Source organism: Stegodyphus dumicola, chromosome 6 (genome assembly GCF_044657685.1).
Source record: "Stegodyphus dumicola isolate Sdum_Otavi_A_Nest chromosome 6, ASM4465768v1".
In the NCBI taxonomy this organism is placed as follows: Eukaryota; Metazoa; Arthropoda; class Arachnida; order Araneae; family Eresidae; genus Stegodyphus; species Stegodyphus dumicola.
The window spans coordinates 39,492,967-39,506,543 of NC_140773.1; the positions used below are offsets into that span (position 1 = coordinate 39,492,967).

A 13,577-nucleotide genomic window follows, 5' to 3' on the forward strand; every position below is an offset into this window, starting at 1 on the left:
AATTTTTTTAAAGCTTCATTTAAACAAATATATATTTTCATATTAATAATAAATACTAAAAATAAATTTCAGAAATCAGCAAAGATAAAACTGCCTCTAATATAATCCTTGGACGATATAAAAGTAAAAACAGCCACAAAATAAATACATTAATAGATGCCAGTTTTCAGTTATAAAAACATATCTAAATTTACTGAAACTTTAAGCATTGCACCAGAAATCTAATATAAACATACATTATTAGTTTCATAAAATTTAAAAGTTAATTTGCCAACCACTGCTTCAAAAACTATTTTGCTGCAACACCTTTCAAGGTACTTAAAGAGTAGAAATTTTTTAATGCATGTTATAATCTCTTTCAGACATTATATGCAGTAATGAAAATCCTGTTCACTAGCAAAAAAATAATTTTAATACACTAAGTTTTCAGTAACTATATGCAATACAGCAAACTTAGCAATATTGATAGCAAAGAATGCTGATCAATATTGAAAAACAAACTTGGCAGTTGAGGCAAATAAATATTCATCTTTATTTCAATTGACATTTACAGCCACAATTCACCTGGCACTCTAGTCATGCCTATTAAAAAATATTTACCTTTCTGATACTGTAGTAGGAATAGAGCAGCAAGGCAGCGTCTTAGCAAGAGCAAAGAGCAAAAGAGCATAGCTATTCAATATGAAAGTTCACTAAGAGAAAGATTTATTCTCAAAATTTTGAGTTCAAGTTCTGAATTAGTTACATCTTCAATGTTATGTAAGTCATATTATATGGACTGATCTAGACAGAACACAGTCCAGGAACAGTTAACAATATTTTTAGAACAGAGAGGGAAATGACCAAATTAAATATAAGGAATTAACTGGCTATTGCTAATTTAAATTGTAATTTTAATTCGCATATACTTTATCTTCCATATATGCATTTCCTACCTTTAGAGTTAATCAAATAAGGAAAAACAAGAAATGTTTCATGATAAGATGATACAGTTGGTAAAATCCAATTTTTTTTTTTGTCAACATAGTATGCTGGTAGAAATTTGCTTGTATCGAATAGAAAGAGAGTGACAGCGCGCTTTTACTCTGCATCAGATAAAAGAATGTCTGGAACAACAAATGTGTGATAAGAAGAATCTAGATGGTAGAATGGGATATTTCACTTAGCCACCATCAGTCTGCGAAGAAAAATGTAATGAATGAAAATAGACAAGCAATGTGAAAAAAAGTTGGATCAATAAGGTAAAGTAGTAAGTACTTAACAAAATGTTAAGTTAAATAATTAACAAAATGTTAGGTAAGAATATCCGAAGGATATTTGTATTTTTCTCTAGGAAAATGGTAGAAATTTGAAAAGCACAGAAAATTTAGGTTGGTTGGTTGGAACTTTTCGGCACAAAACTCATGGTGATATATTGATATCACCATGATTACCATGATTAATATTGCGCCAAACAAAAGATTATGTATTTTCAAAACTTAAACTAATAAAGACAAGAACACATGCACCATTCAGTGCATACTCACGAGTCATGATTGGAAATTTAAGACAATGTTACATATAGGTATAAAATAGCAAGCTATAAGATCAAACACACAATTTTCTTTTTTACTAATTTTTGAAAACCATGAAATACAGATAGTAAACTCTATAGTCAAAGGATAAATTCTGATGAATATGAATATAACTAGATCCCAGTTAGATCTGAACTCAAAGATTCTGAAACTCAAATTGGATTCAGGGCATCCAATTAACATGGTAAAGCTTTGTAGCTTTTAAAAAGTTAAAAATGTTAGAATGTGGTTCTTTACCAACTTAATCTTTTGCTGAAATCTCCCAAGTATTAAAATAAAAATTTCAAAAGCAATTAAAATTTGGACAATCAATTAAAATGTGTTTAATGGTTAAAACAGTGTTGTATTTAGCACAAACTGGTTCAATTTCACCCATCAATAGGTATCTGTGTATTAGCCTTGTGAAACCAATTCTTAATCGGGTCAGAAGGACCTCCTCCTTTCGGTATAGGGTACATTTCCAATGTTCTATTTTATGTTTTGTATTTCGTAATTTATTGGTTAACTGTGCATCCAAAAGATTTTGCCATTTCATCAAAATTTTCCTCCCAATCAAAGTGTTGTTATCTGAATAGGGAACGGGTTAGCTGAACAGGCATATTTTGCAGTGACATCCACCAGTTCGTTTCCCACAACACTAATGGATCCTTTATTAGACTAGAATAGAAGAGAAACACGCTAATATGACAATCAAAATCGTAAAAACAACCTTGTATTTAGCGTAAGTATTTTGAAACACTCAATCGATTTCAAGGGCAGCTAAAGGTCCCTCCTCATCAGGAAAAAGAAATAACAAGAAAGAAGAAAAATACAGGGAAAGGAGTCTTAGAAACACGTGGTCCTTATCAGCACTGCACGTGGTTGTAACCGAATTTTTAATCAGAGTTGCACTGGCCGGCTACTTTTACTGAGCCTGGCTATCTGATTTAAACATGTAACACAAAGGACAAGAAAAATGGCGAAGTTAAAAATAGGGAGCGAGGGGCAAATGCACCTTCACGCTCAAAATCTGAACTTCGAATAATGGAAAGCAACCACTGAATAGATTTTTATACCCTCTGGTAGTACCAAACGTGAGGAGGTAATGCCATCTTTCGGCAAAAATAACTGAATTAAGATAGTAGAATTTTAAAGGCATTCGGAAGGACTGGATTGGACTTCAAAACATTAACTAAACCTGCTAAATCTTTGTGAATGTGAAAAGCCTCAAGAAAATCCAATTCACCTATGGAAGAAGCCTTTTGGATGATTTTTGCAGATCCAAAATCAAAATTATGGTTAAAAGTCCAACTATGATACGCTATTGAAGACTTGTTAATTTCGCCTTTTCTGACATAAGATTCATGTTCCCTGATACGAAACTTTAACGCTCTTTTTGTTTGGCCAATATATCTTAAACCACACTGACACGATATAATATAAATTCCCCAAGAATTCAAGACAGAAACGCAATCTTTTAGAATCGAAGGGTGAATTTTATTAATAGGCGAGAAACCGACTTGAAAATTGAATTTCTGGAGAATCCGTGCAATTTTATAGCTAACAGAAGGATAAAATGGAAGCACGACAAGGTCATTGTCAATCCTTTATTGATCCTTTATTGTACCCTTTATTGTAGGATCCTTTATTGTTGGGTACCAAGCCAAGGCTTAGTACCCAGCAATAAAGGATCTGGTAACCTTTGGCTTTTAAGCTAACACTGAACTTCAGAACTTCTACGAGTAACAGATTTGTGTTATCCACATAGGATTCAAGAGCTTTTAGCACACTAAGCGAGTGTGTGTAACTAATGAAATTTTTCATATGTTGTTTACCTATGGAAGATAGAGTTAATAGCAAAGCAACAATCTCTGCAGTAAAGATGGTATAAGCGAGATAAAGTTTTCTTCCCTCAACAGTATTCCCGCACACGAAGGCAGAGCCGACGTGATCCTGGGACTTAGATCCATCTGTATACACTGCAACATAGTCATTGAAAGCCTGTCTATGTTCATAGAAAATCTGCTTGTACACATCATCATTGGTGTTATCTTTAGCTAAGTTGGAAAATGTGTTGAGAAGCTCAATGTAAGCATCTTTCCAAGGAGGATTTCCAAATATTTTACTGCTTGAACTTTCACCTCTTAGAAGCCATGTTCTTGCATCCACTGTTGAATGCATAATCCCAAAGCAGGAATACAAGAAAGATGCACTTGGTAGAGCAAATAAAACTGGCTATCGAGCACTAAGTAGTTGGCTGAATTATCAGGATGTGAAACAGTTTTTGAAGTAATAGTGAAGAGACAACTACTCATGTCTCAGCTGAAGGAGTGGCTCGAAACATTCTACATACAAACATTGCACAGGCTTTTATATATTTTTGAACAAGGAAATGTGACATTTTATGCAATTCAGCAGATCTTGTCATAACCAAAAATAGGGGAACAATTTAGGTGTTTTCTGTACTTTCTGTAGTTTGAGGTCTTTTACTAGATGATTACTTGGCAGTTTCATGAAGTGTAATAACATTTTGCAAAGCCATATTTGAAGGAAATAAAAATTCGAACCTGGCATCCCCACCCACCACAGAGTCCAACAAGGGGACTCAGATTCCTGCACCAAGGATAACCAGGTTTATATGCAAACTGAAGCCCCACAGTCAGCTTTCCTAAAAGCAGGTACTCCCGAGAGCTTGTCCCCAAGCCACTGACAAAAGGACCAGTGGCCAGCCGATCGATACCCATGAGTACGATAAAGTGCCTCCCATTTAGAAGAAGCAGAAGCCAAAGCAGTGTGTTGGGGACAGTACCTCGTCCTTCAACTACCAGGACCCTCCTTTCCAGTGACATGGATCTCCACGCACGCAGTTTTCTCACCATTCGAAAACTAGAGACAAGAACAGTTCTAGTTTCTCATAACAAACCTCAACCTCGGAAGAGGAATACCACAAAGCAGAAGAAAAAGAGAAAAGTTAGCATTTGAGAGGAGATGGAAAAAGGATAGAAAGGATGAAAAAGGCCTAGGATTGTGATACCCGATCACTAAGACAGTAATCCTCTGAAGGATCTTCACCTGCTATGCTTTAGCTGGGCATATTGAAATGGCCTTCATGTCTAAGGTGGCCCTATCAGGAGTTATGCTCCCAACATACTTCGCTCATTCTGCCCAATGACACACCCCGCCACTTTGATGCAGCATAGCAGAATTTGGGGGGGGGGGGTACAGGAAAATTCAGACCTTCAGTACATATTTCATTCTGCTTTAAGCATAATACAGTACAAAGTCTGTAATACAGACATCCACTATCTGGAATGATCTCAAACTCAAAGCCACAAACTTTTCTTTTTGTATGCTTTACGCATGCGTGTAATGTGTTTACACATACGCATTAACGCACGTTTGCACATGCGTGTTGGGAGGATGTGTCTCCAGATACGTTAAAAAATGCATGGCATAATTTATGGCCAGCTACCATATTTCATGGTGAGGACGATGAAGATGATAGCCGCAAATTTGAAGGTTTTCGGACATCGCAAACTAAAGGCGAAATTTTCCAGTTATTAAATTTTGTAAAGAAATGTGGAGATGTGGTAATAAATGAAGATGATATAGCAGAAGTTTTTCATTGCAATGACAATGCCCCCATCATCAATAAATGGACAGCGAAATCTGTAGTATGGTTCTAGATCCAGAAAATACCGTATAGCGAAGAAAGTGACAGAGAGGTTATTGAAAACGAAAAAATTTCAATTGACAAGTCAGTCGGTATTCTCGACACAGCATTTACAGGACTTGAACAGTGGAACTTTGTAACTGAACAAGAAATTATGTCTGTTTATAGAAAGTATTAGCCAAAAAAAAAAAAAAAAAAAAAAAAAAAAAAGCAAATTAATATGAAAGAAATGTTTAATAAAGTAAACAAATAAATATTATTATTATTATTATTATTATTTTTTGTAAATTTTGATACCCTTTAGACCATAATTGCTCTTTATTTCATAAATTACGATTTCATATTTTTAATTGTATAATTTCTTCATGCTATCTTACCAGATTTAAATTGATGATCTTTAATCCAAAAAAAAAGCCCTAATCCGGAATTACCGAAGTCCCGACAAGTCCGGATTATAGACTTTGTATTCTATTTATATTATCACTTCAGCAAAGAGAATCCACTCAGGTAAAAGTAGCAATGCAGAACAAACAATATGTTATGCACATATCCAGGACAGTACACATCTCTGTATGATTACATTCAGTTCTTTTGTCAACTATAAACTTTGAAAATTTAACTCCAGGCTTTCTGCATTTGTTAGCTGTAAAATTTAACACCTTGCCTTAACTATGGCATATGAGAGATGTGGTACGTCAATAGGGCCAAAAGTAAACACAACATGTGACAGACATGAGCTAGTTATATTCTTTGGGCTACATGCAACAAAACACTTATCAATTTTCCTGTCTACATTGGAATGTGAAGATATATTTCTTGAATATTAGATACCCTTGAAAATGTCTTCAAAAAGAATACTAAGCTTTGATGAGGGTAATAAAAGTTTGCTAACATTTTAAACTATGCTTTAACAGGTATTTTAAATAATAATATTGACAGTAGTGATATTTTACTTTCTGCATGAAAACATAAGCACGTAAACCATACAGCATGCAATTTAAATAAATAGACAAGCAACAGACAAAAAATAGACAAGACTTGGTTTCCTGTAGACTGGGACGACATGAAAATATAGTTTCCATTGTGTATAATAATGGTTGAACTGAAGCCAACAATTCAAATGAATTCCTCTAATGAGGGCAGTTAAGAAACTCCAGTATTCAGAAAAATGATGCAGTTCAACAGATTTTTGCAAATATCGGGTTTTAATCAAAGTTTCCCACCACTGCAAATATCGTCCACTAAACAGATCACGTTCACCTGTTTAAACGCATTTTGTCAAATGATTTTTGATATTTGAAAGAAAGGAACTTGCTTTAGTACACCGTGTTGTAAAATTTGTAAAAAAATATTGTTAAGTAGAATGGGGTCACAAATAGAACTATCAGGCTACCACATTAGAAACATCATTTATTCCCAGTTCTATTGCAAAAAGTCAGCTACAAAATTTCGCCAAATCATGTGAACAGCTTTTGGTACTAACATTGTACCATATAACTCTGTGATGATTTAGTATCGAAAGTTCAAAAACAAGGACTATGACAGTGAAGAAGAAGAACGTTCTGGGCGAACATCAGTAGGACGCCCAGAACGTTCTGCCTGCCAGAACTTGCAGAAAAAGATCAGTATGCAACCACTCGAGAGCTTGCTAAGGAATTAGATGTTAGCGCCATGTCCACAATTCATGCAATGCATCGCATAAACTTGACATACAAGTTCAATTACTGGGTGCCGCATGAGACGAAGCAGATACAGACAGACATGTTCAGGCCTGCACTAATCCATTTGAATATCAATGCAAGGATAAAATTCTGGACCGCATCAACACTTCTGATGAAAAGCAAATTCACTTCAACAACAAAAACCAAAAAGGGGCTTGATCTGCATGCAGTGAACCTGTCGGCAGCATTGCAAAGTATAATTTTGACTAATAAAAAGATCATGCTTTGTATCTGGTGGGATAACCGTGGTATTATACACAAATAGTATCTGGAAAAAGGTAAAACCCCTGACAGTAAGGTGTACAGCAAGATACTAGTCCATGCTGATGCTACTATCAAGGAAAAATGCCAAACTGAGTTCTGGCGCAAGAAGGTAATATAATCCATCAAAATAATGAAAGACCACACGTGTCTGCATTCACCAGCTGGACTCTGTACAGACTTGAATGGTATCTTTTGCAACACCCACTGTACAGCCCTGACATTGCTTTTTTGGACTTCTACATTTTTTACATCTGCAGCTACACCTTGCTGAATAAAAACTGAATAGAAAAAAAACTTGCTGAATAGAATAAAAACTGGTCTTCACCATCCCCCATAAGCATTCAAACATGATATCAAAATCATGAATGAAAAAAAGAGAGAAAAGCACATTAATAATGTCAAAACTAAATGTATTAAACAGATTTTCGAATCCAATAACAACTCGCAAGGCACATGAAACATATTACTCAACTTCCCTTTAAATTTCCAGTTACATTATATGGCAGTATCTTTCAGACTCTCCCTTGTTTTCATGCAAATCTGATTAAACATAAAAGCATAATTTTTGCAAAAGTTTCAGCAAAATCATTTAAACAAAACTTACATCATCCATGGCTATGAAATTTGATGCATCATGAAAAAGATGTATCTTGACTAGATCAAAGATTGTATGACCAATACTCCAGCGTGTTCTCGTGAATCCTTTACTCTAAAAACAGAAAATGAAACCAAAAAAAAAAAAAAAAAAAGTAATTTAACAAATATCAAACACCTTAGCAAAAAAACATAAGATAATGTGCATACAGCATATTTTAGAATTAAGTGTTTAATAGGTTTTAGAGTTAAGATGTGGAAAGTAGTACCAATGAATTGCTGTCTATTAATTTTTATAAAACTATCATATCCAAAACCTCGTCACAGTGTTTTCTTATCATTATGTAGGCCATGTAATATTTCAACACACTTTTTCTAACTTAATTTATAGCAGAACTCTGTCAAATTTTTTAATAATGTAACCAAACCAGAAGTCTAAGAATTATATTAAATAAATGCAATTTAAACATTTCAAACTTGTATATGAGATAAATTTTTAATGAAATGGGAATAAATTTCTATACATGAGTATTTTTTAAATTTGATTTAAGGTCCAAAATTTTAATTCCAATACTAGAAATGATATTGTTCATGCTTTTTACAAAAAGTGCTCAACTGATTTACTTTAATACAGCATTTATAATAAAAAGTCCAAAATCTGGATTTTTCATATTCGAAATGATCTAATATCTGGACTTCAGAACAGCCTTCAGCAATTTTTTAAGATTTTTTTTTCTTACAAAGTATTGGAATGGAGAGTATAATACTAAAAAAAAAAGAAGCTGTTCCATAACAGTGATTTTTCTCATTGACTAACTGAGATTCCTACTCATAACATTCAAACACCTGCTGGCTAAGTGGCTATGACTACACTTGCCCTTGAATGGTTGTGGGGGGATTAGCATTTTTTTAACAATGTAATTTATTTTTTAACATAAACAATAAATGAATGTCCAAGACATATTTTTTGGGAGCAGGATGTCGCTCATTCTAGTCTAAGTTGCTATGACTACACTTTTTGCCCTTGAATGGTTGTAGGGGGATTAGCATTTTTTTGAACAATATAATTTATTTTTTAACATAAACAATAACTGAATTTCCAAGACATATTTTTTGGGAGCAGGATGTCGCTCATCCTAGTTTCTGTTCACTGGCATAGCAACAGGAGAAGGAATTTGATTCTGAGGAATTTAAGTTCAGTTAACATTGCAAATTATGCTCTTTCTTAACTTTTTAATTTGATACAGCTTATTATTTTTTGGAGCTGGTATAAATGGCACTGCACTATTAAAATTAAAGATAGAACTTTAGTATTACAAATTAAAAGTTTGAAATTTTTGAAATCAAAATTATGTTAGGAATATGGCACTGAAGAGTCACTAGAACAACAATGAATAACAAAAAAACTATTCATAATTCTAAAAATGATAATTATGACAAAGTAGTGATTGAATAGATGAGATAGCGATGCTGCACCATTGAAAGTCCAATGCTAATGGCTCTAGGCAAAATATTTAATGAGGATGAAGTTAAAGGCTTAATTCGTATATTCAACAGGTCAGTTAACCAAATTTAAAAATCACCATAGCATGAGGCAGTTCAAAATTTCAGGCAATAAAACTTCAGCTGATCCATGTGTATTCACCAAACTCATTAACCCCTTCGCGCCGACTGTCACGTATACGTGCCAGCAACGAACACACTTACCTACCGGCCGACACGCAGGCGTGCCAGAGGATTGTTCTGTTTTCTACCGACTGTCACGTATTTGTGCCAGTACTTTGGAACGTTTTTCAAACTATAATTTCTGCCACAAGATGTCATTGTATGTCCATATGGTTTCAGATACATGTAAATTAGACCTTCTACTCGAAATGAGAGAATACTCACATACACGTGTTTTTAATTATATAAACAAACGGGGAAATAAATGTTTCCGAATGGCGTGATTTATGACGTCTCTTTAAATCGCACTTTTTATTCGCACGTGGTAGTTGTTTACTGTAAGTAGAGAAGTTTTATTTGCTCTAAAGCATTGGGTATTTTGGTTTGCAGTTCAGTTTTTAGAAAATAATTAGATCTTGTTAGACGTGAATTCTTTGTTTTTACCGTTGCAATTTCGAAGCGTCGAAAATGTTTAACAGAGCATGAAATAGCAGAAATGATGCAAAATATTTCAGATATTGATTCTGAAAGATTAACTGAAAGACATTTTCTAAAACTTTGTTCAGAAGAGACTGATAAGAAAATGAGACGACGATGCTTCGTTTGTTCACATTCCCGGAAAAATCCTCCAAAACGGCAAATGAGTTATTACGAGTGCAAGGAATGTAACATAGGACTGTGTGTAGATCCCTGTTTTCAAATTTTTTATACGAAAAGAGAATTTTAAGTAATATATCTAGTTTTCAGATGTATAATGTTAAAATTCATAAAATGGTGAGTAATTAAAATAAAATATGTAAAATATGCTTTTAAACAAGAAATAAGGTAATTAAAGTATATATATAAAAATATTTATAAAGCATAAGTCATTTAAATACTCTATAGAGCATTATTAAACAATGCATTTATACTTCGGAAATTTCATGGATTTAGGCCCTATAGCAAAAAAGCCCCCGGCCCTGGAGAGACGCTCGCGTAAGACACTGCCGGCCTCAGCGATAAGCGCGCGTTTTCGCTACCCGGCTCGAAGGGGTTAAGGATGAAAGTTATCACCAGAATTGGCTGCTGTCATGACACTGGTGTTGCTTGGTAATATATGAATTTTGAAATACCCAAGCTACCTCTACAGAAAAGACCTAACCTTGTGTCAAAGATTCCAAAGCGAGACTAATCGTTCTGGTATGTGCAAATGTTACAGGAATGCACAAATTTAAACTTTACACAATTGGGAATAACACAACTTTGACTTTTAAAAGAGTAAAATTTTCTCTATCATCGTTTAAATATAAAAGCATGAATGACAGAAACATTAACAAATGACTGATTTTGAAAATCATTTCATACCAGATACTCAGCAAAGTTTGAAATTAGTTGATTCATCGGATGATGCAAAATTTTAGCAATTATAGACAACTGTTCGGCTCATACTTTACTTAATGTTTTAGCTAATGTCTCCATCTTTTTCTTTCCTCCAAATTAAACATAAATCATTTGCCCAATGAGTATCAGAGTGCGTTGTACACTGATGCAGATGTAAGATAGTCTTTTTAAAACCTATGTTGAATTTTCAGAACAGTAACAAGGCCATTCAAGAAATTTTCAAGTACACTGACATAAAATCTGCTTCGTGGATCATTGGAAGGTCATAGAAAGATGTGTCTGAAGATACATTTAGAAATGCTTGGAATAATTTATTGCTAGCTGCCATATTTCACGGTGATGATGATTACAACAATCACAAAAATTATACACAAGCTGAAGGCAAAATTTTCCAATTAATGGAATTTGTGAAGGAATGTGGAAAATTAAGGTCAGATCAACGCCAGCCATTCGACGTGTGGTCAGTTCAACACCATACTTTTTTTTTGTTTTTGTTTGACGCCATACTTTTCATATTTTTATTTATTTTTAGATTACGTTTGCACCACCATTCAAATAAATTTGGTGTCATCATCATTTGGTGTTTCACACCCCACATTATGGGAATTCATAGATGGTCTCAGGCGTGTTCAAAAATCAATTGATCAACGTTACGAACAATTTGTATGTAGAGATGAACCGCCGCACAAGCGGAATAGGTATCTGTGAGCTCATATGAGAATTAAAGTAATAGTTGAAGATTTTGAAAATCGAAAAATAATAGAATACCTGAAAGGTGTGACGCATAACTTTGCAATGGATTAGTATAATAACAGTTCTGCGATGTAATCTTATTTATGTGTAATCTTATTTACCTGTAATTATATTTGTCTGCAATATAACTACTTTGTAACCATATGTTTTTTTACCATTTGCGTATTTTGCATTTTTGATGCTGTTTTCTGAAATAAATAAATAAAAAAAAAAAAACCTCCTTCATGTCCCGGGGCCTTGACGTTGGCGAGGGAGTTTCTCATTAATCTGGGACACAAACAAAAATCTAGAACACTTTCACACATATACACACATATATTTATTTCAAATATGCATGCAAACAATTGCTAATTCAATAAATAAAAATCAGTCATATTACTTACTTATATAATTTCATATTTATTCTATAAATAAATAAAAATACTAAAAAAATATGGCGTCAAACTGCCTTGGCGTCGAAACGACCTGCTTCGTTGGGTGCCATTTGATATGAGTTAAGCTTGTGTCAAGAAAGCATACAATAAACTAACTAGCCAGAGTTACATTACAGACATGAAAAAAACTGTGGTTTTTCCCATATCTTCACAAGGACTTCAGAATTACCTTACAGCAAGGTAATGCACAATCATGGAAGCAATCAATGTCAATACTTCAGCAACACACAAAAGGTTACAATTCTGCCTTGACTGTTGGATTCACTAGATGTTTTCCCAATTGAACATGTCTGGTATACAAATACTGCACACACTGGAATAACAGAGACTACCAGCAGCTGCAAATGATAGAACTCTGGCAACAAATTTCAGTCACATGGATTGCAACATCTCAAGATACTGTATTTCCCAGCATATGAAACACAGTGTGATTTATCAGGTTAGAATTTAAGAAAAATACTTTGGTCAGACAGAAGAGGATCTATAATTTATCCTTAAGGTTTTATTCCAAGAATTTTTCTTAACTGATATCCCAGATATCATGAAACAGGCGAAGATTTTGCAACTATAATATTCGAGGACATGTCACACACATTTTAATTTAGTATATTGTTTAGGTTGAGTGTCATTTCCTTGTAGTTTTTTTTTTTTTTTTTTTTCTTGCCATTTTCCTGAAGTGCAACATTTACGCTGATATGATCTTTCTTCTGGATATTACGCTACGTAATTTGCTGATTGCGTTGCTACAGCCTGAATCTGTGGTGCCACGACTTAAGATATGGCCAATGACAGACAGCCACTGCAACCTCGATGAGCCAAACCACTAAATTCCCTGAAGTAATGTACAAGAATTTTTAGTTTTGTTACAGTCATATAGCCTAGGCATATTTTCACCTGTTTTAGCATATGAAATTGTTACAAAGCTGAAACAGCTGATTTGCCTTTCAGATACAACAATTTAACCAGAAATTCATTATTGAGCAATACAACTGACAGTGACTCATCAAAATTAGAAAATATAAAAAAACTAAATTTCAGCAGATGAACAGCTTAATCTCTTTGGCATTTCAATTACCCTACAGTATATATTCCTACTTGTATTCATTGCATGTATTATGGTCAAAGTAAAAAATCCAGTGATTATTAATAATAATCCAGTTGTTGGTTTAATGTGATAAATAACACAAAATAATCACATTTACTAATAAATATTTATAATCATCAATGGGGTTTGGTCAATGCAAATAATTAAGCATACAAAACAGAAATTTCGAACTCTAATGAAATTTTAATGTCATGCAAACATGCATGAAATTAAAAAATGTCTTACAACAATGATTACTGTTATTTATTACATACTTTAGCATTTTTCTTAGCAGTGAAATTCAATCAATGAAAAAAAAAAAAAAAAAAAATGTTTTATAGCAATGATTACTGTTATTTGTAAGATACATTCATTATTTACTACATCAAATAAATTATATTATGAACACCTTACAGCAACAAAAAATGCAAATAAATTGCATTATAAACACACTGC

At 33.6% G+C, this 13,577-nt stretch overlaps 1 protein-coding gene across 8 annotated transcripts in view; it reads right to left on the bottom strand.

The window, feature by feature from the left end:
* LOC118205380 (inositol polyphosphate-5-phosphatase A-like) overlaps positions 1-13,577 on the bottom strand; it is a 117,857-nt gene that overhangs the window by 25,716 nt on the left and 78,564 nt on the right. For all 8 annotated transcript variants that reach the window (XM_085818234.1, XM_085818240.1, XM_085818238.1 and 5 more), the window contains one exon: positions 7,816-7,920. In XM_085818234.1, the coding sequence (XP_085674360.1) occupies positions 7,816-7,920 (105 nt within the window). The remainder of the gene's footprint in view (positions 1-7,815; positions 7,921-13,577) is intronic.